Genomic DNA, 27,026 nt, shown 5'->3' with positions numbered 1-27,026 from the left:
AGGTGCCATCTCTGGGCTAATGGCTTGCCATGGTCTGGTTGATGGTGGCCTGCACACTACTCCGGCAATGGTCGGTCCTACATGGCGCAACTCCAGGGGGTTGCGCGGAGGCTCGACTACATTTTTGTATCCAGGTCTTTGGGTCAGTTGTCTGGGCGGCTGTTGCCTGTTTTCTTCACGGATCACGACGGGGTGTTCCTGCAGGTGGGGTCGCCAGTCTGCCTCTTCGGTAGGGGGTACTGGAAGTTAGATCGGGATATACTGGAGGAGCAGGCTTTCGTTGACGCATTTTTTGTTTCTTTCGGAGGCTTGACGGCCTCCGGTCTATGTGCGAGGGGGTGTTAGAGTGGTGGGATTTAGTTAAGGGGAGGATAAGGGCTTTTATAATAGGATATTGTAGAAGGAAAAAAAGGGAGGAAAGGAGGGAGGTGGATCGTATCCAAAGGTTAATTGAACTCGAGTACGAGGCAGGCAACCTCGGCGGGTCGATTGACTGGGAGAGATTCGCAGCCCTAAAGGCGCAGCTCAGGGAGCTGCAGGAGCAGAAGGCTCGAGCTTTCCTGGAGCGTGCGCATAGTGGCTTTCTAGAACATAATGAGACTTGTTCCGCGATGTTCTTTAAGTCGGTTAGGGCCAGGCAGAGTAGGAAGGTAATGCATGGAGTTAGGGAAGAAAATGGTAGTATAGTAAGTAAACCAGAGGAAATGGTCAGGGTGACAACTGATCATTTCCAAGGTTTATTTAAGGAAAGGGAAATAGATGTAGAGCAGGGAAATGTGTTTTAGAACACTTGTCCCGGCGGTTGCCAGAGGACATTAGAGACGTGATGGAGGCCCAGATCTCACTAGAAGAGGTTGAGAGCGCTCTTAGGAGGATGGGAAAAGGGAAGGTGCCTGGGATGGATGGGCTGCCGGCTGAGTTTTACCTCAAGTTTTGGGGTATACTTGGACCAGTGGTTCTCGAAGTCTTGAAGGCCATCCTTGAGACGGGGTCCCGGGGGATCAATGGCTGTTGGTGTGCTGTCACTTCTTTATAAGAAGGGGGAAGCAACTGACCTTGGCAACTGGCGGCCATTGACCATGCTGTGCGTAGATTACAAGATTCTTGCAAAGGTTTTAGCAGACCGGTTGCGCACAGCCCTTCCCTACGTCGTCCACGAGGATCAGACGTGCGGGGTAGAGGGCCGCTCTATAAGATGGAACCTACAGTTGATCAGGGATTCCATCGCTTGGGTCGAAGATAGAGGGCTGCCTTTAATGGTAGCAGCGCTAGATCAGGCGAAAGCTTTTGATCGCGTGAATAGATCTTTTCTATTCAGGGTGTTAGGTAGATTAGGATTTGGGGAGAAGTTTATAGGATGGATCCGTACTTTATATGTCGGAGCGGGGTGTCGAGTTAGTGTAAATAGTCACTTAGGTGACGTTTTTGACCTCTCGTCTGGGGTCAGGCAGGGATGCCCACTCTCGGCTCTCCTCTTCATACTGTACATGGAGCCTCTGGGGGCTGCCATTAGGGCAGACACAGGGGTGGAAGGCTTGTTGATCCCTGGAAGTGGTGGGCTGCGTGTTAAGATGACGCAGTACGCCGACGACACTTCCTTGCTGTTGTGCAAGGACTCGTGCCTGACAAGGTCCCTTGCCATCTTTGGGGATTTTACCCGAGCGTCGGGAGCAGTTCTGAACCATGCAAAGTCTTCCGTCAAGTTTTTCGGAAGATGGCGCGGTAGAACGGATGTGCCTGGGGGGGTTATCTCTCTGTGTAGGGGCCCAGAGGATTCTCGGGGTTCATTTTGAGACCTCCGGCTCAGCGACGCTAAACTGGAACATGCGTATCGCAGTGGTACAGAGGAAGCTAGCAATGTGGAAGGCTAGGTATTTGTCTTTTATGGGCAAAGTCCTGGTCCTAAAGGTGGATGTGTTGCCGTCTCTTTTGTATTTGGCATACATCTACCCATTGCCGGCTTGTCTGAGGAGGCCTCTAGTGAGGCTTGTGTTTCAGTTTATGTGGAGTGGCAGGTGCGAGTGGGTCGCCAGGGCACGCATGATCTGTCCCATCGGGGAGGGAGGTAGGGGGGGTACCACATTTCCCCCTCAAGCTGGACTCAATTTTTGTTTCTTTCTTGTTAGCGGAGCTTGCTCAGCCAGTGATACACCCGTCCGGTTACCTCCTGCGGGTGTTCTTCTCGTACCAGGCGAGAAGCGTAATGGTGTGGTCTAACGCGGGTCCTCGGGCGGAACAGCTGCCGTGGCACTTTGGCCATGCGGCCAAGTGGCTGCGTGCGCACCCCGAGGTTGAAGTTGCCCGAGTAGGTTTAGACCACAGGCACCTGTACGAGGAGGTCAGGCAGGCAGGGAGTCCTGCGCCTGTAGCGGGCATCTCGTCAGTGGTCTGGGAGGGAGTGCAGGCGCGGGGCCTGGACAACGGGCTCAAGGACCTGAATTGGTTGAGCCTTCATAAGCGCTTGCCGGTACGTTCCATCTTGTACCGGTATAGTTTGGTGCAATCCCCCACCTGTCCAAGATCCTCTTGTGGCAGGGAGGAGACTGTGCGCCATGTCTTTTGGGACTGTGCCTTTGCCGGACTAGTCTGGGCTAGGGCACGGGTGATGCTAGGTGTGGTTAGGAGTGATTTTGTTTTGACATGGGCTAGGCTAGAGAGAGGCGTAGGGAGAGCAAAGGGAACGGATAGGGACAGGTTTCTGCTCTGGCTTCTCATGAGTCTCTTTAAAAGGGACTGTGGGAAGCCAGGAAGAATTTTGTCAAGACAGGGAGAGATTGGGGGTGGAAGGGATAGTGAGAAGGGTGGAAGGTGATTTGAGGGGGAGGATGAAGAGGGAGGAGAGGAAGTGGGGGAAGCATGCGGCACGGGAGAGGTGGAAAGGGGGTTTAGGGCTGGGAGTGTTAGAGTGAGTTTGGTAAGGGGATAGATTAGGGAAGGGGAGATAGGGAAAGGGTTAGGTATTGGTTAGGTATGACGGGGAGGGACGATGCTCCCCTGAGGTTTGTTTTTGTTTGGTGTTTGGTGATTTGGTTTTGTAAATATAAGTAAGTAATTAAGAATGAATGAGAGATATGATTTTGTAAAGTGTGAATGGTATTGATTGTAAATAAATTATTTTAACCACCTTAATAAAGCTTGATTTGATTAGAACATATTGCAAACCAAATCAATCCAATGACTGACCAATCAACAGACTCTTGCTAAACCAATGAACAAATATGTGCAAAAGCAACCCATATCTTGGTCCATCTTAGTACAAATTGAGTCTTCTACTGTTTATAATACTATGTCAAAATAGTGCATGGTATGTAAGTTTAGTATCACTTTTCAACGATTTGTTGAAAGCAACAATACGTCAAAGGATTCAACTACTGAAACAAATGGATCAATCCCACTTTTCAAGCCTGGTGTGGTGGAGTGGTAAACACCACCCTGGCTCTACCAGAGGCTTGAGGTGGTCTCCCACAGATCTGCTTATGTCATGTTCTGTGGCCTTGCTGTTCCATTTCTTGAATGCCCCTGCAACACAGAAATAAAAACATTGAGTCATCTATAAAACACTCAAAGTAATGGATATGGAGCATCTATAGCCTCAGTTACACCTGGCACTTAAATGTGACTTTGATCACTCCAAGCTGCATTAGATCTGGGTGCACAAAAGTCAATGTGCTGCATTAGGTTTAGATCTGCCAGGATGGGCATTGTGTTCAGAATTTGAGTCTGGCCACTGAATATTCATAAGCAATGTAAAGAGATGTGGGGGAAAGTAAATTTGACACAACTAACCTTCATAATATCAAAGAACAAATGTGTGTGTCTGAGAGGAAATTAACTTTCATACAGAAAAAGGGGGTGAGAAATTACACCAATATCAGTGGATAATTTTCACTAATGTAAATAAACATGGATGATGGAACATAGTCCCTTTTGCTGACGTGATGAACCACTAAGGGGACATAAATATTTACCATCTAAACCATGTGTGACCTCTCACCTCTCTGGCTGTAGAAGTGTTCTTCCTAACCAGTCCCTCAACAGCTCTCTGACTGAGGTCCACCCTCACTGGGTCTTCAGAGGAGAGGAAGGCTGACGAGGGATGAAATGATGAATGGATCAGTCAGTCAATAAAGTGTAGAGCTGCTGTCTATGCTGTCTGACAAAATCACTATTTTAGTAGTTCATTCAAGTAAATAAGGCTTTATGACAGCTGAATACCAACTATCAATCACTTAGATCATGTATTTTCAGGTAGAAATACATCCTTGGGACGTCCCTAACCCATTGAGTTGACATTTAAAATGGCTGAAGTAGGGGTTAAGGTTAGGGTTTAGGGTAGGGACGTCCCAAGGATCCCAGATAGCACTGACCATTGTGCATTCTTCATCTCTTTTACATAGCAGGTGTAAAAGAAACACACACAAGACAAGTAGGTGCTCAGGTCATAATGGTCATTGTAGTTTAAAAAATAGCATCTAATTTGCCAATCTGTATGTGGGGTTGTTTGAGAAGAATGCGATTTTCATCCCTAACAATCCATCCTAGTAGCTCATCAGGCTCTGAAAAAGTCTTAATTGATGACGTGTTCCTTCTATTCCATGGGACAGCAGAGGAACTTCATCGATTCCACGCCTTCATCAATACAAGCAGTGAACATCTGAAATTCACCCTCACCTTTGATGCGCATGAAACAAGTTATCTGGGCATTTTGATTAAGAGGGAGGGGGGTGGCTTTAGCACAGACCTATACAGGAAGCAGACGGACAGGAATTCCCTGTTTCGCTGAGACAGCTTCTACTCTACATCCCTAAAAAAGATCCTCCCCATCAGCCAATAAAGTCACATACACAAGATTTGTAGTACACAGAGTGACTATGACAAACAAGCCGACTGTCTGGATGAGTGTTTCAGACAGCAGGGTTACCCAGAGGAACGGCTGGATGAGCGTTTCAGACATCGGGGTTACCCAAAGGAATGGCTGGATGAGTGTTTCAGACAGCGGGATTACCCAGAGGAACGGCTGCATGACGCAAGGAATAGTTAAAATACAGTGGTGGAAAAAGTACCCAATTGTCATACTGAGTAGAGAAAATATTTAAAATTTCATTTTAATTTTGTACTCATAGCTAACCAGATCTTCTATACAACTAAGTTACTTAACCACATTGTGTTGTTCCACTGGTGAGTAAAAACTCATGCTTACTACACTTAATCTTGTTGTCTGAAGATAAAATCTACATTTTACTCAACTGCGTCCAGTCAGCAGATGGACTAGATGCCGCTTAGGCCGCCCATTGTGACTCCGTCAAGAATTCAGCAGAGCAAGTTTGTATGAAGGTCTAGTTACTAAATGGGTACATAGTTCAATAGTAAAATCCTCTAAAACGCTCTGGTGACAAACTTTGCTGCCCTGTTTCCAATTGTCCACATGGCTGGGAGAACCTATTCAAGTAAGTAAGTAAATCGATTTTGAAAATGTAAAAAAAACAATGTATTATTAGCTAACTAGCTACAATGCAGGCTAACTCAAAAGAGCTACTAAATGAGCTAGCTAGTTGGCTAGCTATCTAAGCAACTTCACATTCTGTATAGATAGCTAGCTAAGTGAATGAAACATCACCATCTACCTAACTTCATATTAGCTATCTTGATGTATTTATCACTGTAAAAAAACAAACTCCAAATGTAGGTAGCTAACAGCCATGGAGGGTGAAAGGATAGCAGCCACAACTGTCAGTGAGAGAGGATGCTATTCTGGATAGGGCAGGTACTTTTGTGTTGTTCCTGTCCCTAGAAGTGAGGATGGAGATAATAGTAACATAATATTCAGTGTGGTGTAATTTGACTATAATGAAGTCTGTTTCTTGTGAGGTTTTCTGTCCTAATGTTAGCTAGCCAGCTAGCTGGCTAATGTTAGCTAATCACGATTCTGTAAATGAACGTTATGATTTTAAAAAAGCACAATCGTTTGTCTCTACATTAACTAACATTCCTGTCAACTGTACATGTTTTTTGCATGATTCGTTATGATGTTATAATCCCTTACATTTTTCTTCCATCCTAGTATTTCAGTCCGCCATCTTTGATCCAGTTCAGTTCTGTGTAGGGGTACCCCTCTCTCCGAGTATTTCTGTCCTCCATCTTTGATCCAGATCAGTTCTGTGTAGGTGTACCCCTCTCTCCTAGTATTTCTGTCCGCCATCTTTGATTCAGTTCTGTGTTGGGTACCCCTCTCTCCTAGTATTTCTGTCCCCTATTTTTGATCCAGTTCATGTCGTACCCACAGCAACTATTAAAACATTCCCAAACCAGAAACCGTGGATTGATGGCAGCATTCGCAGGGAAACATGACCGAATACAAACAGTGTAGCTATTCCCTCCGCAAGGCAATCAAATAAGCTAAGCGTCAGTATAGAGACAAAGTAGAGTCGCAATTCAATGGCTCAGACACAAGAGGTACTGTATGTGGCAGGGTCTACAGTCAATCACGGATTACAAAATGAAAACCAGCCCCATCGCGGGACCAGGATGTCTTGCTCCCATACAGACTAAATAACTTCTTTGCTTGCTTTGAGGACAATACAGTGCCACTGACACTGCCGCTACCAAAACCTGCGGACTCTCCTTCACTGCAGCCGATGTGAGTAAAACATTTAAACGTGTTAACCCTCGCAGGGCTGCAGGCCCAGACGGCATCCCCAGTCGCGTCCTCAGAGCATGCGCAGACCAGCTGGCTGGTGTGTTTACGGACATATTCAATCAACCCTTATCCCAGCCTGCTGTCCCCACATGCTTCAAGAGGGCCACCATTGTTCCTGTTCCCAAGAAAGCTAAGGTAACTGAGCTAAACGACTACCGCCCCGTAGCACTCACTTCTGTCATCATGAAGTGCTTTGAAAGACTAGTCAAGGACCATATCACCTCCAGCCTACCTGACACCCTAGACCCACTCCAATTTGCTTACCGCCCCAATAGGTCCACAGACGACGCAATCGCAACCACACTGCACACTGCCCTAACCCATCTGGACAAGAGGAATACCTATGTGAGAATGCTTTTCATCGACTACAGCTCAGCATTTAACACCATAGTACCCTCCAAACTCGTCAATCAAGCTAAGGCTTGTTCTTTCTAACTGTGCCAACCATGGTGATCTTCCTCTTCAGGAGCTGCTGGCTAAGTTCATAAGAGGTGAAGAAATTGTCACACATTGTGCCCCCTCAGTCCATCTGTCACATCAAGCACAACACGCATCCCCTGGTTCTTCTCCGGGCCTCCACTGGTCAGCTGCCCTGTGTAGACTCGACCCCGCCCTGTGCAACTGGGTACTGGACTTCCTGACGGGCCGCCCCCAGGTGGTGAGGGTAGGTAATAACATCTCCACCCCGCTCATCCTCAACACTGGGGCCCCACAAGGGTGCGTTCTGAGCCCTCTCCTGTACTCCCTGTTCACCAACGACTGCGTGGCCACGCACGCCTCCAACTCAATCATCAAGTTTGCGGACGACACAACAGTGGTATGCTTGATTACCAACAACGACGAGACGGCCTACAGGGAGGAGGTGAGGGCCCTGGAGTGTGGTGTCAGGAAAATAACCTCACACTCAATGTCAACAAAACTAAGGAGATGATTGTGGACTTCAGGAAACAGCAGAGGGAACACCCCCCTATCCACATCGATGGAACAGTAGTGGAGAGGGTAGTGAGTTTTAAGTTCCTCGGCGTACACATCACAGACAAACTGAATTGGTCCACCCACACAGACAGCATTGTGAAGAAGGCACAGCAGCGCCTCTTCAACCTCAGGAGGCTGAAGAAATTCGGCTTGTCACCAAAAGCACTCACAAACTTCTACAGATGCACAATCGAGAGCATCCTGGCGGGCTGTATCACCGCCTGGTACGGCAACTGCTCCGCCCTCAACCGTAAGGCTCTCCAGAGGGTAGTGAGGTCTGCACAACGCATCACCGGGGGAAACTACCTGCCCTCCAGGACACCTACACCACCCGATGTTACAGGAAGGCCATAAAGATCATCAAGGACATCAACCACCCGAACCACTGCCTGTTCACCCCGCTATCATCCAGAAGGCGAGGTCAGTACAGGTGCATCAAAGCTGGGACTGAGAGACTGAAAAACAGCTTCTATCTCAAGGCTATCAGACTGTTAAACAGCCACCATTGAGTGGCTGCTGCCTACACTGTCATTGACACTGACCCAACTCCAGCCACTTTAATAATGGGAATTGATGGGAAATGATGTAAATATATCACTAGCCACTTTAAACAATGCTACCTTATATAATGTTACTTACCCTACATTATTCATCTCATATGCATACGTATATACTGTACTCTACATCATCGACTGCATCCTTATGTAATACATGTATCACTAGCCACTTTAACTATGCCACTTTGTTTACTTTGTCTACATACTCATCTCATATGTATATACTGTACTCGATACCATCTACTGTTTGCTGCTCTGTACCATCACTCATTCATATATCCTTATGTACATATTCTTTATCCCCTTACACTGTGTATAAGACAGTAGTTTTAGAATTGTTAGTTAGATTACTTGTTGGTTATCACTGCATTGTCGGAACTAGAAGCACAAGCATTTCGCTACACTCGCATTAACATCTGCTAACCATGTGTATTTGACAAATAAAATGTGATTTGATTAGATTTAGATTTGATTTGAAGTTGCAATCTATAACACACCTCGTTTATCCTCCTCAGGACTTTAAATGGCCCCACACACTGCGGCCCCAGCTACCGGCAGGGCAGGCGGAGGGGCAGGTTTCGGGTCGAGAGCCAGACCCTGTCCCCTGGTGCGAACACCGGGGCCTCACTGCAGTGGCGTCAGCGTCTCTCTTCTGCCGTTCACTGGCCTGCCTGAGAGAATCCTGGACTGCACGCCAGGTCTCTCTAGAGCGCTGTACCCACTCCTCCACCGCAGGAGCTTCGGTCTGACTCTGATGCCACGGAGCCAGTACGCATTCGAATGGCGACATATTCGTGGATGAATGACGAAGTGAGTTTTGGGCCAACTCTGCCCATGGGACGTACCTCGCCCATTCTCCTGGCCGGTCCTGGCAATACAACCTCAGAAACCTAGCCACTTCCTGGTTTACTCTCTCCACCTGCCCATTACTTTCGGGGTGATAACCAGAGGTATGGCTGACCGAGATCCCCAGACGCTCCATAAACGCCTTCCAAACCCGGGACGTGAAATGGGGACCCCAATCAGATACGATATCCTCTGGAACCCCATAGTGCCGGAAGACCTGCGTAAATAGAGCCTCTGCAATCTGTAGGGCCGTAGGGAGACCAGGCAATGGGAGGAGACGGCAGGACTTAGAGAACCGATCCACAACGACCAGAACGGTAGTGTTCCCCTGAGATGGGGGAAAATCAGTAAGGAAATCTACAGAGAGATGGGACCATGGCCGTTGTGGAACCGGGAGGGGTTGTAACTTCCCTCTAGGCAGATGCCTAGGAGCCTTACTCTGAGTGCATACCGAACAGGAAGAGACATAGAGCTTCACATCCTTAGCTAAGGTGGGCCACCAGTATTTCCCCCTAAGACCCCGCACTGTCCTATCAATCCCCGGATGACCCGAAGACGGTAGTGTGTGAGCCCACCGAATCAATTTATCACGGACACCAAGCGGCACGTACCTACGACCGGTCGGACACTGTGTAGGCACAGGTTCAACCCTCAACGCCCGCTCGATGTCCGCGTCCACCTCCCATACCACCGGGGCCACCAGCCGAGAGGCTGGAAGGATGGGAGTGGGTTCGGTGGACTGGTCCTCGGTGTCATAGAGACGGGACAGCGCATCGGCCTTAGTGTTAAGGGAACCTGGTCTATAAGAGATCGTAAATATAAAGCGTGTAAAGAACATGGCCCACCTAGCCTGACGCGGATTCAGTCTCCTCGCTGCTCGAATATACTCCAGATTGCGGTGGTCAGTCCAGATGAGGAAAGGGTGTTTAGCCCCCTCTAGCCAGTGTCTCTACACCTTCAGGGCCTTTACCATAGCCAGTAACTCCCGGTCCCCCACATCATAGTTCCGCTCCGCTCAGCTTCTTAGAAAAGAAAGCGCAGGGATGGAGCTTCGGTGGCGTGCCCGAGTGCTGAGACAGCACGGCTCCAACCCTAGCCTCGGACGCATCCACCTCCACTATGAATGCTAACGAAGGGTCCGGATGCGCCAACACGGGAGCTTCAGTGAACAGCGCCTTCACCTGGTTGAAGGCTCCATCAGCCTCTGCCGACCACCGCAGACGCACCGGCCTCCCCTTCAGCAGTGAGGTAATGGGTGCCGCTACTTGGCCAAAACCCTAAAAACCGCTGCACCTCCTTTACCGTGGTCGGAGTCGGCCAATTACGCACAGCGTTAACGTGGTCACACTCCATCACCACCCCCGAGCTGGAAATGCGATAACCCAGGAAGGAAACGGCTGGTTTGGAGAACACACATTTCTCAGCCTTGAAGTATAGGTCATGCTCCAGCAGTCGCCCAAGAACCTTGCGCACCAGGGAGACATGCGTGTGGCAGAATCAATCAAGATGTCATCAATATAGACTACCACACCCTGCACGTGCAAGTCCCTGAGAATCTCATCTACAAAGGATTGGAAGACGGCTGGATCATTTTTCAACCCATACGGCATGACAAGGTACTCATAGTGGCCTGATATGGTACTAAACACTGTTTTCCCCTCGTCTCCTCCCCGAATACGCGCCAGATTATACGCGCTCCTGAGGTCCAGTTTTGTGAAGAAACGCGCTCCGTGGAATGATTCCACCGCCGTAGCGATGAGAGGTAGCGGATAACTAAAACCCACTGTGATCGAATTGAGACCTCGATAATCAATGCACGGACGCAGACCTCCATCCTTTTTCCTCACAAAAAAGAAACTTGAGGAGACAGGTGACATGCAGGGCCGAATGTACCCCTGTCTCAGAGCTTCCGTGACATATGTCTCCATAGCCAACGTCTCCTCCTGTGACAGTGGGTACACGTGACTCCGGGGAAGTGCAGAAAAAAATTAACAAAAGCATGTGACCAACAGGGAGCTCTGGGTGAGTTTGGTGCTTGCTCACCTGGGGTGGCCGAGAAGTGTTCCGCCGGCCAGCTCGACTCCCAGAGGAACTCCTCCAGCACCGGTCCGAAGTGTGTCCTCTCTGTCCACAATAGGCGCCGGAGGAGCCTCCTCCTCTGGTCTCCCTAGATGCAGCTCCTCCCAACTCCATCGGAGTGGGAGCGGGAGGGCTGGAAGGTGGAATTGACAGGACCCCTTCTGAACGCCCGCGGGCAGCTAGCAGGTTGTCCAATCGAATCGACATGTCTATTAGTTCATCAAGGGAGAGAGTTGTGTCCCGACAAGCTAGCTCCCGGCGGACGTCCTCCCGGAGACTGCAACGATAATGGCCCATCAGGGCCCTGTCATTCCACCCAGCACCAGCAGCTAGGGTCCTGAACTCCAAAGCGAAGTCCTGCGCACTCCTCGTCTCCTGTCTGAGGTGGAACAGTCGCTCACCTGCCGCTTTGCCCTCTGGTGGGTGGTCGAACACAGCTCAAAAACGGCGGGTGAACTCCAGGTAGTTGTCCCGAGCCGAGTCTGGGCTGTTCCAGACAGCGTTGGCCCAGTCCAGGGCCCTACCCATTAAACAGGAGACGAGGAGGCTCACACTCTCCTCACCCGAGGGAGCCGGACGCACGGTAGCCAGGTAGAGCTCGAGCTGGAGCAAAAATACCTGGCACCCAGCCGCCGCTCCATCGTACTCCCTCGGGGGGGTGAGACGCAATGTGCTGGACCCAGAGGACGACGTAGGTGGAGTAGGTGGCGTCGTCAGTGGGGGTGCTGGGATAAACGTCGGTAGACCACTCCTCTCCCATCGCTCCATCCTCTCCATCATCTGGTCCATCGCTGTACCGATCCGATGGAGGACCGCTGTATGGATGTAGAGAGATCAGTGCAGTACATGTGCAGTGTCACGAGTCCGACCGAGGGTGGTTTCCCTTCCCGGTCGGGTGGCGCTCGGCGGTCGTCGTCACCGGCCTATTAGCTGCCACTGATTGTCTTTCCTCCCCCTCCTTGTATGTTTATTGGTAGCACCTGTTTGTGATGATTAGTTTGTCTTTATTAGACAGCCGGCCCGCCTGGTTGTTGTGCGGGATTATTCATTGTAACCTTCGGCTCTGTAGTAGAGGAATGTGTTAGTTCCTGGTCGTGCATTTTTCAGTAGTCATTTTTCATTCCCTGTGTTTTGGGGTCGTTATTATTGTGAGCACCCTGTGGTGCGTTGGTGCATTGTACTCTCTGTCTCCTGCGTTTGACTCCACACCCACGACACCCGGAGTATTACATGTAGAGGGATAATTCCAGTGCAGTACATGTGTAGAGGGATAATTCCAGTACAGTACATGTGTAAGAGGGATAATTCCAGTACAGTGCACGTGCAAAGGATGTAGAGAGATCAGTGCAGTACATGTGTAGGGGGATAATTCCAGTGCACTGGTCATTGATTGGAGACTTAATATGTTGAAAACAGGTCCCTAGTGGAATGACAACAACATGGCTGCTTGTTAATGAAGAGATGGAGGGAGAGAGAGGGTAACCATATACATTACACATGGACTGTAATTAATCCTGAATGTATTGAAATGCCTGCAGGGGATGTGTTAATTCATAACCCATCATTTATACTTGTTAGTTCATAACCCATCATTTATACCTGTTAATTCATAACCCATCATTTATACTTGTTAGTTCATAACCCATCATTTATACCTGTTAGTTCATAACCAATCATTTATACCTTTTGCTCGAAAGGGGCGGTTCAGGCAGGCTGGCATGCTCCCTGACCTTACTTCTTACTTGGCAGGAACTAATGGGGATCCTTAATAAGCCCCAGGAAGAGTAGTTGCTGCCTTGGCAGGAACACAGTCATGTGATACGTGGTATAGAAAAGTCCAATCTTAGGAGAGTACATGGGAGGCACTATACTGTGTATCTGCAGGTGTCTATCTGTTCAAAACCACTGATACAGGTGCCCCTCCACCCTCTGGTGGGATGGATCATGTCTACAGAGAAACCTAGATTAAAATACTTAGATTTGTGTGTATTGGGTATATGTTGTGAAATTGTTAGATATTACTTGTTAGATATGACTGCACCATCGGAGCTAGAAACACAAGCGTTTCACTAAACCCACAATAACATCTGCTAAACACGTGTATGTGACCAATACAATGTGATTTTGGTTTGAAATGAACGTCCTATTTATCAAAGATGCTTTTGGATGGGTTCAAAATTACTCCAAAGGATTTTAATTTGTTAAAAGTAAATATTGATACAGAAACACTAAACAATTATTTAGATTTACTAACATCAAGTTGATTGACAAAGTAATGACACATTTGGAAGAATTGAATAAACCACATTTTGGCTATTCTAAAAGATATGCCTCTGGGGTAAGCATGGTGCAATGCAAATATGCAGTGGGTGTAAAGTTTGTTTTAAATTCTCACTCATTAAAAACTAATCAATCAACACATGCTTCTCTTTGAACGACTTAATAATATAATAATCAACGTTTTTGAAATAAATGAAAAATTAACTTTTGGTTCCTCAACTGCGTTGCCCACTCCAGTCAGCAGATGGCGATGTGCGTCTTTTAGGTTCAGGCGACGCTGCCAGTGTGACGTATGTTCAGGTGGACGGGACTCTCCTTCAAAAACAACAGCTAGTCAGACACCTCGGTAGCTTTCTAGCCAACACAGCTACAACATTCATGCTCTTTACACTGTTTTGGTGTATATTAGTTGCTGTGTGTGAAAACAAACTTATGTTATATGTACTTGTTGGCACATTTAATTATATATTTACGTTGTTTGTCAGCTAGCTGGTTTGTTAAGTTAGCTTAGAGCTAGGCTAGTTGTTAATGCTAGCTAGCTAACATCCCAACCATGAGTTCACTAAGCTACTCTCCTGATAAAGAAGGGGAGGTCTGCTGTACGGAGAAAGAAACCCTCGTGAAAGAGGAGGAGAAAGAAACTCTCGTGAAAGAGGAGGAGGAGGATGTTACAATCCAAAAACAAGTAGAGGGTGAGGCAGTTGCTGTGAAAGAAGAAGAGAAAGACTTTTCAGTGAAAGAGGAAGACGCGTTCAGAGTGAAAGAGGAGGAGGGTGTTACAGTAAAAAAGAAGAGGCAGAAAAAGAGGAGGATGCCGTTTTTGGAGTGAAAGAGGAGGAGGGGGAGATTACTGTCACATTGGAGGAAGAAGAGGAGGTTGGAGATCTGTTTCACACCAGTAAGTACCGTCTTTGCAGTCGTTGAACCAATATGCAGTAAAGGGGTTCTACACTTTAATGTTGTTCTGTAGGAATGGCTGAAGCTACACTGTAACGTGTAGAACATCAAGAGTGGACCATCAACAAAACGTTAACAATTGATCAAATGCATCCAATGACAATTCCTGAAATACTGTAGTCCTCAATATCTCCTATTAGATTAGCCCAATATGTAGTCTTAAAGGGGCAATCAGCAGTTGTTACATCCATTTTGGGACATATACATGAATTATATGTTCCCGTTGTTTCTTGAAGAATTCACTAAAATTACCTCATGAGCTTAGTTCAACTGTCTTACTCCATCAGAACCCAAAATATAAGCTTTTTTTTACTCCAATGTTTATCAGTAAATATAAACAAACACTGTATATCCTCAACACATGGTTAAAACTGTCATGTTGAAATCATGGATTGTTGCATTTCTCCAGGCCCATCCTTCAGCTTTTTACTGAAACGGGTAGGGAGTACGCTTTGTCATTGTTTCTACTGCTGATTGCTGCCCCCGTTACTCCTCAAGGTCCAAGGACTGTATGTTATTTTCAGAGGTAGACTGGCTCTGGCAGCCAAAATAGCCAAATATTCCATCGACATGTGAATCGATTCTCAATTGCGATACTTTCTAGAAAAAAATTGCTGTACTTTCATATCACATCAAAATAATTTCACATAATACTTTCATATCACATCAAAATCATTTTAGTTTTAGACTGTTTTCTCTGCTACTGCACTGCAAGCGGTACCGGCCAAAAGGCTCAAAAAGCTTCTATCCCCAAGCCATAAGACTGCTGAACAATTCATGAAGGGCCCTGTTGGAGATTGGTAGCGGAGTCGAGGGAACAAGCAGGGTTGGACACGGCCATGTTATTATCCCACAGTCACTGTGGTTAATTTTTATTTTACCTTAATTTAACTAGGCAAGTCAGTTAAGAACAAATTCTTATTTTCAATGACGGCCTAGGAACAGTGGGTTAACTGCCTGTTCAGGGGCAGAACGACAGATTTGAACCTTCTGTTGACTAGTCCAACGCTCTAACCACTAGGCTACCCTGCCGCCTCATTGAACCCCATTCCTGGGAATTAGATTTGATTACAAATTGCCCCTGTCTGTTACCACAGAAGGGTTCCATCTGTCGCATTCCCAGCAAGTTTACGAGGCGCTTTGTCGCCAGTACCTATTTCTGGTTGATAGGGGAAACCTCCATGCTTATTATAGAAAAAGTAATTAGGGGAAAACTGAAGTAAAACAACAAACCTGTTTGAAAAATAAACTATTCCAAAACTATCTTTGACTCCAAAACTAAAATAGCCTAAAATAATAACCAGCATGAATTATGTTCCGTTTGAATAATTTATATCTTATCTTTGGGGAAAAGTAGAATTGGGTTTTAAATATGTTTTTATGTGGTTTTAAAGCTTCTGAACCAGGTGGCTGGTAAACACTGTCATGGGATGGCAATATTTCAAATAGACCTAGCTTGTGTATCACTATCACTTGCTATCACCAGAAATACTTTAAGAAATGAGGATATTGGGAACTCCTTTCGATTCGTATTAATAGCTTAAAGAAAAGAACATTGGCATGAATTACCCCCCGTGGACAAGAAGCACAACATTACCAATATTTTCAGAGATGTGAGATATTTAATTTGTTCTCTGTAATTCTGTAATATCGTATAGCTTTGCAATCGTGACATTACGTACTTTCAAGGAAAATAGGCATGTCTCGACTCATACCCTGACTTTAAAAAGGGATTTCATGAGAATTAGCTTAGGAACCGTGTCACAGCATGACAATGTGATTGGTCAACAGTCTCTTGGACGGGTGTTATATACGTGTTGACATTTTATGGAATAGTTTTTATTTGAAAACGTTTTTTGTTTACTTGCCTGCCTATTGAATTTGGAATGCACTGTACTGTTCATCTCTGAAACTCACTTAGATAATTCATTTACATACATTTACATTTAAGTCATTTAGCAGACGCTCTTATCCAGAGCGATTTACAAATTGGTGCGTTCACCTTAAGACATCCAGTGGAACAGCCACTTTACAATAGTGCATCTAAATCTTTCAAGGGGGGGGTGAGAAGGATTACTTTATCCTATCCTAGGTATTCCTGAAAGAGGTGGGGTTTCAGGTGTCTCCGGAAGGTGGTGATTGACTCCGCTGTCCTGGCGTCGTGAGGGAGTTTGTTCCACCATTGGGGGGCCAGAGCAGCGAACAGTTTTGACTGGGCTGCGCGGGAACTGTACTTCCTCAGTGGTAGGGAGGCGAGCAGGCCAGAGGTGGATGAACGCAGTGCCCTTGTTTGGGTGTAGGGCCTGATCAGAGCCTGGAGGTACTGAGGTGCCGTTCCCCTCACAGCTCCGTAGGCAAGCACCATGGTCTTGTAGCGGATGCGAGCTTCAACTGGAAGCCAGTGGAGAGAGCGGAGGAGCGGGGTGACGTGAGAGAACTTGGGAAGGTTGAACACCAGACGGGCTGCGGCGTTCTGGATGAGTTGTAGGGGTTTAATGGCACAGGCAGGGAGCCCAGCCAACAGCGAGTTGCAGTAATCCAGACGGGAGATGACAAGTGCCTGGATTAGGACCTGCGCTGCTTCCTGTGTGAGGCAGGGTCGTACTCTGCGGATGTTGTAGAGCATGAACCTACAAGAACGGGCCACCGCCTTGATGTTAGTTGAGAACGACAGGGTGTTGTCCAGGATCACGCCAAGGTTCTTAGCGCTCTGGGAGGAGGACACAATGGAGTTGTCAACCGTGATGGCGAGATCATGGAACGGGCAGTCCTTCCCGGGAGGAAGAGCAGCTCCGTCTTGCCGAGGTTCAGCTTGAGGTGGTGATCCGTCATCCACACTGATATGTCTGCCAGACATGCAGAGATGCGATTCGCCACCTGGTCATCAGAAGGGGGAAAGGAGAAGATTAATTGTGTGTCGTCTGCATAGCAATGATAGGAGAGACCATGTGAGGTTATGACAGAGCCAAGTGACTTGGTGTATAGCGAGAATAGGAGAGGGCCTAGAACAGAGCCCTGGGGACGCCAGTGGTGAGAGCGCGTGGTGAGGAGACAGATTCTCGCCACGCCACCTGGTAGGAGCGACCTGTCAGGTAGGACGCAATCCAAGCGTGGGCCGCGCCGGGAGATGCCCAACTCGGAGAGGGTGGAGAGGGAGGATCTGATGGTTCACAGTATCGAAGGCAGCCGATAGGTCTAGAAGGATGAGAGCAGAGGAGAGAGAGTTAGCTTTAGCAGTGCGGAGGGCCTCTGTGATACAGAGAAGAGCAGTCTCAGTTGAATGACTAGTCTTGAAACCTGACTGATTTGGATCAAGAAGGTCATTCTGAGAGAGATAGCGGGAGAGCTGGCCAAGGACGGCACGTTCAAGAGTTTTGGAGAGAAAAGAAAGAAGGGATACTGGTCTGTAGTTGTTGACATCGGAGGGATCGAGTGTAGGTTTTTTCAGAAGGGGGTGCAACTCTCGCTCTCTTGAAGACAGAAGGGATGTAGCCAGCGGTCAGGGATGAGTTGATGAGCGAGGTGAGGTAAGGGAGAAGGTCTCCGGAAATGGTCTGGAGAAGAGAGGAGGGAATAGGGTCAAGCGGGCAGGTTGTTGGGCGGCCGGCCGTCACAAGACGCGAGATTTCATCTGGAGAGAGAGGGGAGAAAGAGGTCAGAGCACAGGGTAGGGCAGTGTGAGCAGAACCAGCGGTGTCGTTTGACTTAGCAAACGAGGATCGGATGTCGTCGACCTGCTTTTCAAAATGGTTGACGAAGTCATCTGCAGAGAGGGAGGAGGGGGGGGGGAGGATTCAGGAGGGAGGAGAAGGTGGCAAAGAGCTTCCTAGGGTTAGAGGCAGATGCTTGGACTTTAGAGTGGTAGAAAGTGGCTTTAGCAGCAGAGACAGAAGAGGAAAATGTAGAGAGGAGGGAGTGAAAGGATGCCAGGTCCGCAGGGAGGCGAGTTTTCCTCCATTTCCGCCCGGCTGCCCGGAGCCCTGTTCTGTGAGCTCGCAATGAGTCGTCGAGCCACGGAGCAGGAGGGAAGGACCGAGCCGGCCTGGAGGATAGGGGACATAGAGAATCAAGGGATGCAGAAAGGGAGGAGAGGAGGGTTGAGGAGGCAGAATCAGGAGATAGGTTGGAGAAGGTTTGAGCAGAGGGAAGAGATGATAGGATGGAAGAGGAGAGAGTAGTGGGGAGAGAGAGCGAAGATTGGGACGGCGCGATACCATCCGAGTAGGGGCAGTGTGGGAAGTGTTGGATGAGAGCAAGAGGGAAAAGGATACAAGGTAGTGGTCGGAGACTTGGAGGGGAGTTGCAGTGAGGTTAGTGGAAGAACAGCATCTAGTAAAGATGAGGTCGAGCGTATTGCCTGCCTTGTGAGTAGAGGGGGAAGGTGAGAGGGTGAGGTCAAAAGAGGAGAGGAGAGGAGTGGAAAGAAGGAGGCAGAGAGGAATGAGTCAAAGGTAGACGTGGGGAGGTTAAAGTCGCCCAGAACTGTGAGAGGTGAGCCGTCCTCAGGAAAGGAGCTTATCAAGGCATCAAGCTCATTGATGAACTCTCCGAGGGAACCTGGAGGGCGATAAATGATAAGGATGTTAAGCTTGAAAGGGCTGGTAACTGTGACAGCATGGAATTCAAAGGAGGCGATAGACAGATGGGTAAGGGGAGAAAGAGAGAATGACCACTTGGGAGAGATGAGGATCCCGGTGCCACCACCCCGCTGACCAGAAGCTCTCGGGGTGTGCGAGAACACGTGGGCGGACGAAGAGAGAGCAGTAGGAGTAGCGGTGTTATCTGTGGTGATCCATGTTTCCGTCAGTGCCAAGAAGTCGAGGGACTGGAGGGAGGCATAGGCTGAGATGAACTCTGCCTTGTTGGCCGCAGATCGGCAGTTCCAGAGGCTACCGGAGACCTGGAACTCCACGTGGGTCGTGCGCGCTGGGACCACCAGATTAGGGTGGCCGCGGCCACGCGGTGTGGAGCGTTTGTATGGTCTGTGCAGAGAGGAGAGAACAGGGATAGACAGACACATAGTTGACAGGCTACAGAAGAGGCTACGCTAATGCAAAGGAGATTGGAATGACAAATGGACTACACGTCTCGAATGTTCAGAAAGTTAAGCTTACGTAGCAGGAATCTTATTGACTAAAATAATTCAAATGATACAGTACTGCTGAAGTAGGCTAGCTGGCAGTGGCTGCGTTGTTGTTGTTCTATCGCTCTATAGTGCTGTTTCTTGTATTATGGTCTCTTGGTTTTTTTTTGTTTCTTTTTTTTCTTTTTTTTTAAAATTCCTTTGATACAGCAGTAGCAAAGGGTCTGAATCCGTATGTAAATAAGGTATTTCTGTTATTTTACCTGTTTTCACTGTTTCATTATTGTGTGTAGATTAATGGGGATTCTATTTGTTTAAATCCATTTTAAAATAAACCTGTAACGTAACAAAATGTGGAAAAGGGGGAGGGGTCTGAACTTTCTGAATGAACTCTGTTTTATTTAAATTAAAATGTAACCTTTATTTAACTCCCAATCATGGCCGGTTGTGATACAGCCTGGACTCGAACCGGGGTGTCTGTAGTGACGCCTCAAGCACTGAGATGCAGTGTCTTAGACCGCTGCGCCACTCAGGGCCCCCAAAATCATGTTCTACTGCTGTCCCAAACTAAAATAAATCTTGGTCAACCAAGAGTCGTCTGTTTTTTGTACCAATCGATTGGCTGAAATGATATGTGTATTTTTCCATATATATATATATATATATATATATATATATCTATATATATATATATATATCTATATATATATATACACACACCATGTGTTTTAATAAAATCAACTATATGTACTGAACTGGTCTGATGCTTTAAGCACGCTGTTTGATCAAATAATTAAGACACACAAATGACTTGAGGGAGCCAGAGATCAAGATAACCTAACCAGAAGAGAGAGAAATTATGCCGTTATGCTCCTGAAGTTTCCGGCGGTCGGCAACACCAGCGGTCGGCAACCTTTTCCATTTGGAGTGCCAAGTTATCTGACCATTTCTACTGATCTGGTGCCAGTTAGGATTTTCAAATTCACATTTTACTGGAACAGTTTCATTTAATTTATAATAGTATCTCAAAATCATTATCTGTGATTAATCTACATTCTATCTAAATGAAAATTACACAAATCTATAAGTAACTTTTATTGCCATTGCCAACTATGTAAAAATAGCCTACATAAAGCCAACAAATGCAAATATTGCAGCCTGCAGGTAGAAAATATCATATAAATCACATTTGCTGCACATGGCCTGTCTAGAAAGAACTTGAAACATTGTATCAACTGGGTCACCCAAAAAGTCAAAGATAGCAAGCTTGCAACATTGTATAAAATATTCTGGGCCTTCAGAGTTTCCAGCGCCAGTGAGTTTGGGACAGACACAACTGTCGGCTATTTGTTAAAGGGATTAGAAGTAATCAGGTATTTTTTTACATTTCCACTGGATCAGAGCATTACATGTTTCTCTTTTATGCTGAGTGGTTAGCGAAAGGGCGAGAGCTGGAAGTATTTTATGAAAATACTTTGAGGAACTTTTGTCATTCGCAATTGATTTTGATTAGACTTTGGTGAAGAAAAAAAATACTTTGAGAAGCTCCACAACTCATTAGTGGTGGTACGTTAAGACTAGAGGTCAACCGATTATGATTTTTCAACGGCGATACCGATACCGATTTATTGAAGGACCAAAAACCCCGATACCGATTAATTGTCCGATTTTATTTATTTATTTGTAATAATGACAATTACAACAATACTGAATGAACACTTATTTTAACTTAATATAATAGATCAATAAAATCAACTTTGAAACATGTTCAATTTGGTTTAAATAATGCAAAAACAAAGTGTTGGAGAAGAAAGAAAAAGTGCAATATGTAAGAAAGCTAATGTTTCAGTTCCTTGCTCAGAACACGAGAACATATGAAAGCTGATGGTTCCTTTTAACATGATTCTTCAATAATCCCAGGTAAGAAGTTTTAGGTTGTAGTTATTATAGGAATTATAGGACTATTTCCCTCTATACCATTTGTATTTCATTAACCTTTGACTATTGGATGTTCTTATAGGCACTTTAGTATTGCCAGTGTAACAGTATAGCTTCCGTCCCTCTCCTCGCTCCTCCCTGAGCTCGAACCAGCAATACATCGACAACAGCCACCATCGAAGCAGCGTTACCCATGCAGAGCAAGGGGAACAACTACTGGAAGGGTCAGAGCGAGTGACGTTTGAAACACTATTAGCGCGCGCTAACTAGCTTGCCATTTCACTTCGATTACACCAGCCTCATCTCGGGAGTTGATAGGCTTGAAGTCATAAACAGCGCAATGCTTGACAAACAACGAAAAGCTACTGGCAAAACGCACAAAAGTGCTGTTTGAATGAATGTTTACGCACCTGCTTCTGCCTACCACCGCTCAGTCAGATACTTAGATGCTTGTATGCTCAGTCAGATTATATGCAACGCAGGACACGCTAGATAATATCTAGTAATATCATCAACCTTGTGTAGTTAACTAGTGATTATGATTGATTGTTTTTTATAAGATAAGTTTAATGCTAGCTAGCAACTTACCTTGGCTTACTGCATTCGCGTAACAGGCAGTCTCCTTGTGGAGTGCAACGAGAGAGAGGCAGGTCGTTATTGCGTTGGACTAGTTAACTGTAAGGTTGCAAGATTGGATCTCCCGATTGTTATGAAAACTTGAAATCGGCCCTAATTAATCGGCCATTCCGATTAATCGGTCGACCTCTAGTTGAGACAATCAGAAATACTATCAGACGTCCCCGAATGCAGGCCAGGTAGATTAATCCTACTTTTATATGCGTAATCAGGTGTGCGTCCTTACTCAACATTGACAGGAGTGTTTCAAATGAAAGACAATTCATATATTGACAAAAGTGACGCATCTTGCGGTGTCAGGTCTGTCAGGGGCCGTTTAATTTTGTATCCGTTTGGGTCGGCATGGGGAATGATTGTATTTCCCTGAAGGAGGGAACGATGTACAGCACCTGTTTGTCCCCGTCCTTTCCTGGGTCGGTGAAGAGCAGTGTTACATTTAAGGAATAAATCCGAGCCTCACGCTCATTACCTGTGGAAGGCGGGTCTTCCAGCGAGGCGTAGATTTAATAGTATGTTGTACCTAGTTTCCCTCCTTCAGAGAACAGTAGTCACATAGTCATAACGTTACGCTTGTCATATGATGAACTTCAACTTAAATACTGGATCTTGCTGTTGGACAGTTTTTTTGTTCAACTATCATCAGCTGATCCAGGAAATCATTTTCTGAATGCCAGTCACATAACAAACATCACAACATGCAACAACAACCAAAGTGCTTCTTCATTCATTACGTCGGTAAAGACAGTTATGCCGTGCTGCACGTTGGATCCAACATCCCTAAAGAAATTATTGTCTATAATGTGTTATTGTCTGCTTGATTTACAGGAGGGTCTTGTTAGTCTGTTTGCACACAGAGAACTGTTCCTTGATGGATAGGCTATTGTACAACACACAGAGCTATTTTCCTTTATTCAGGACTTTCAAAATGACAACAGATTATAGATTGCATGTTGTGATGTTTGCCTAGTGGGATTATTGACAAAATTATCTGGTGATCAGGTTATGAAATGTCATGACAAAGATATTGTAGTTTCCATGTTTCACCTGAAATATTAAATTATTTATGTTGTTGTTAGGTAAAGTTATGGGTCCTACAGTAGATCTATGGTATTGGTATAACTAGCGGTTTCCGCATTAGCATGGAGGAGTTTCTGCAACCAAAGTGTGCGTGCATCGCTTTCATGCTCCAATTTGATCAAACACAGAAAGGGGCCTATTTTGGAGACCAAAAGTTGTCTGGCACACTGCTGAGAGTTTCAACAACATGAATAACTTATTTCCAGCCTATAATCATCGATGTTACTACTAATGTGAAGACAAGACTAAATATGACTATTCTTGCTCATTTTAAGACTAATGTTAAATAATTTGAACATTCATTACAGACGTCAATTGTTGTACAACATCATGGCTACGCTGTTGGCATCACCTTTTACAGTGGATTTCTGCTGTTGTGGGCCTTAAACCATCTGTCTAACTTGTTGTTCACACAGGAGATAGATGGTACTATCGTGGATCCTCTGGGGAGCCTCAACAACATCATGATGCTGACCAGACAGAGAAGAGTCTCTCTACATCAGAACACCTCAAGAAACACCAGCAGAGACCTAAAGGGAAAACATCTATTTGCTGCTCTGACTGCGGGAAAGGTTGCAAATCTTTATCAGAACTTAAAATACACCAGCAAGTACACACAGGAGAGAAATCATACTGCTGCTCTGACTGCGGGAAACATTTCTCAAGATCAAAATCACTAAAAGTACACATGAGAATTCACACGGGAGAGAAACCTTATAGCTGTGATCAATGTGGGAAGAGTTTTACTATATCTAGCTATCTGACTATACATCAGAGAACACATACAGGAGAGAAACCTTATAGCTGTACTCAATGTGGGAAGAGTTTTACTCAGTCAAGCAACCTGTTATCACACCAGAGAAAACACACCGGAGATAAATCATATAGCTGTAATCAATGTGGGAAGAGTTTTACTCAGTCAAGCACCCTGGTATCACACCAGAGAACACACAGAGGAGAGAAACCTTATAGCTGTGATCAATGTGGGAAGAGTTTCACGACATCTAGCCATCGGATTGTACACCAGAGAACACACACAGGAAAGAAACCTTATAGCTGTACCCAATGTGGGAAGGCTTTTACTCACTTAGGCAGCCTGCTATCACACCAGAGAAAACACACAGGAGAGAAATCGTATAGCTGTAATCAGTGTGGGAAGAGTTTTGCTCAGTCAAGCAACCTGGTATCACACCAGAGAACACACACGGGAGAGAAACCTTATAGCTGTGATCAATGTGGGAAGAGTTTTACTAAATCTAGCAGTCTTATTGTACACCAGAGAACACACACAGGAGAGAAACCTCATAGTTGTGATCAATGTGGGAAGAGTTTTGTTACATCTAGCCGTCTTATTGTACACCAGAGGACACACACAGGAGAGAAACCTCATAGCTGTGATCAATGTGACAAGAGATACTCAGATAAAAGATCTCTGATCAAACATAAGAAAATACATACATGAAGGAGTTGTTTCATGATATAAATGAAATTATGTCACAATGTAGAATGTTTTAACATTTTGAAGTAGGAGTATTTTAATGATGTCACAATGGAGAACCCTAAACGTTAGCCCCCTGTTCTATTGATTTCAGCATGATATGGATATTAGCCTCATCAGTGGAAATTGTTTTGTACTTTGCTACGTTCATCTTTCCCTCGATCCTGACTAGTCTGCCAGTCCCTGCCACTGAAAACATCCCCACAGCATGATGCTGCCACCACCATGCTTCACCGTAGGGATGGTGCCTGGTTTCCTCCAGACGTGATGCTTGGCATCCAGGCCGAAGAGTTTAATCTTGGTTTCATCAGAACAGAGAATCTTGTTTCTCATGGTCTGAGGCCTTTTTTTGAACTCCAAGTGGGCTGTCATGTGACTTTTATTGAGGAGTGGCTTCCGTCTGGCCACTATCATAAAGGCCTGATTGGTAGAGTGCTGTATAGATGGTTGTCCTTCTGGAAGGTTCTCCCATCTCCACAGAGGAACAATGGAGCTCTGTCATAGTGACCAGCGGGTCTTGGTCACATCCTTGAACAAGGCCCTTCTCCCCCGATTGCTCTGTTGAAGAGTGGTTCCAAACGTCTTCCATTCAAGAATGATGGGAGGCCACTGTGTTCTTGTGGACCTTCAATACTGCAGAATATTTTTGGTACCCTTTCCCAGATCTGTGCCTTGACACAATCCTGTCTCAGAGCTCTACAGACAATTCCTTTGATCTCATGGCTTGGTTTTTGCTCTGACATGCGCTGTCAACTGTGGGACCTTATATAGAAAGGTGTGTGCCCAAATCATGTCCAATCAATTGAATTTACAGCAGGTGGACTCCAATCAAGTTGTAGAAGCATCTCAAGGATGATCAATGGAAACAGGATGCACCTGAGCTCAATTTTGAGTCACCTAGCAAGGGTCTGAATACTTATGTAAATAAGTTATTTCTGTTTTTCGCTTTGTCATTATGGGGTATTGTGTGTAGATTAATGAGGAACACAATATTATTTAATACGTTTTAGAATAAGGCTGTAATGTAACAAAATGTGTAAAAAGTCAAGGGGTCTGAATACTTTCTAAATGCTCTGAATATGCTATTGGTTTACCGTTAGAATAAGTTGTATGACTACACCAATACTGTTCAAGCAACGATGCATAGACCTAGAAAATGGATGGCCAACCTTGCTGCTAGAGATCTAGCTACAGGGTGTGCAGGTTTCTGTTCCAGCCCTGCACTAAACATCTGACATTGTGCTGATTATTTGGATTACACACTATTCAATCATATCTTGTTTTGGAGTCAGATGGATGTCTAAACCCACTGCCCATTTCCACAGGTGTTCTTTACGATATGAAATAAATGGTTGATTCTTTGAATGAAGTATTGTGTCTTTTTGGGTCATTGAACATTACCTATTTGTCTGTTTTATTTGGTTGTTACTCTAATTTAGTCTGATGTTATTGATGCACAATCAATGTCTGGCTGACGGTCTGTGAACTGAGTCAATCTAGTACCCACAGAATGAATGTTGTGGGAATTTAATTCTGCTACATTTAAAAAATGTTTTAAGCTTTATTTAACTAGGCATGACTGTTAAGAACAAATTCTTATTTACAATGATGGCCTCCCGGGGAACAGTGGGTTAACTGCCTTGTTCAGGGGCAGAATGACAGATTTTTACCTTGTCAGCTCGGGATTCGATCCACCAGTCTTTTGGTTTCTGGCCCAATGCTCTAACCACTAGGCTACCTGCCGGCCCATAGGCATGTCCAATGCAGACATGATAAGATTAGTATTGGCTTCATAGGCGTGTCCAATGCAGACATGATGGGATTAGTATTGGCTTCATAGGTGTGTCCAATGCAGACATGATGGGATTAGTATTGACCTCATAGACATGTCCAATGCAGACATGATGGGATTAGTATTGGCTTCATAGGCGTGTCCAATGCACTTGTACATGAAGTTTGTAATTTAGATACTGAAACGGGATTGGCTAATCCTCCCACACTGTTTCCATTTTGCTGAGATGTTTTCTCCATTTGAAATGATACTGTTAGAAATAGGTAAAACACTCACACATCTGAGAACTTGTGTGTGTTAATCATTAGTTAATGACTTTTTCATCAGACAATTAATGAGGCTCATAATGAGGCTGACCATGTTGAAGGATACCAGATTAGACTCATAATGAGGCTGACCATGTTGAAGGAGACCAGATTAGACTCATGATCAGTGGTGGAAAAAGTACCCAATTATCATACTTGAGTAAAAGTATAGATACCTTAATAGAAAGTTACCCAGTAAAATACTACTTGAGTAAAATATTAAAAGTATTAGGTTTAAGTATCTAAAGTAAAATAATGAATAATATAAAATTCCTTATTTTAAATAAACCAGACGGCACCATTTTC

At 45.6% G+C, this 27,026-nt stretch overlaps 2 protein-coding genes and 1 pseudogene across 2 annotated transcripts in view; 2 read left to right on the top strand and 1 right to left on the bottom strand.

The window, feature by feature from the left end:
• Positions 1-27,026, top strand: part of LOC115134870 (zinc finger protein 501-like) — a 252,074-nt pseudogene that overhangs the window by 34,846 nt on the left and 190,202 nt on the right.
• Positions 1-27,026, bottom strand: part of LOC115134848 (zinc finger protein OZF-like) — a 148,460-nt gene that overhangs the window by 52,815 nt on the left and 68,619 nt on the right. The gene's annotated exons all lie outside the window — the stretch shown is intronic.
• On the top strand, positions 14,131-25,992 carry LOC115144715 (zinc finger protein 664-like; the record flags this gene model as incomplete). Its single annotated transcript, XM_065020391.1, has 2 exons — positions 14,131-14,332; positions 23,542-25,992. Coding segments are annotated over 2 exons (1,248 nt in total), but the record flags the coding sequence as incomplete, so codon positions are not given.

Source organism: Oncorhynchus nerka, linkage group LG2 (assembly GCF_034236695.1).
Source record: "Oncorhynchus nerka isolate Pitt River linkage group LG2, Oner_Uvic_2.0, whole genome shotgun sequence".
Classification (NCBI taxonomy): Eukaryota; Metazoa; Chordata; class Actinopteri; order Salmoniformes; family Salmonidae; genus Oncorhynchus; species Oncorhynchus nerka.
This window is presented reverse-complemented; position numbering and strand designations above follow the sequence as displayed.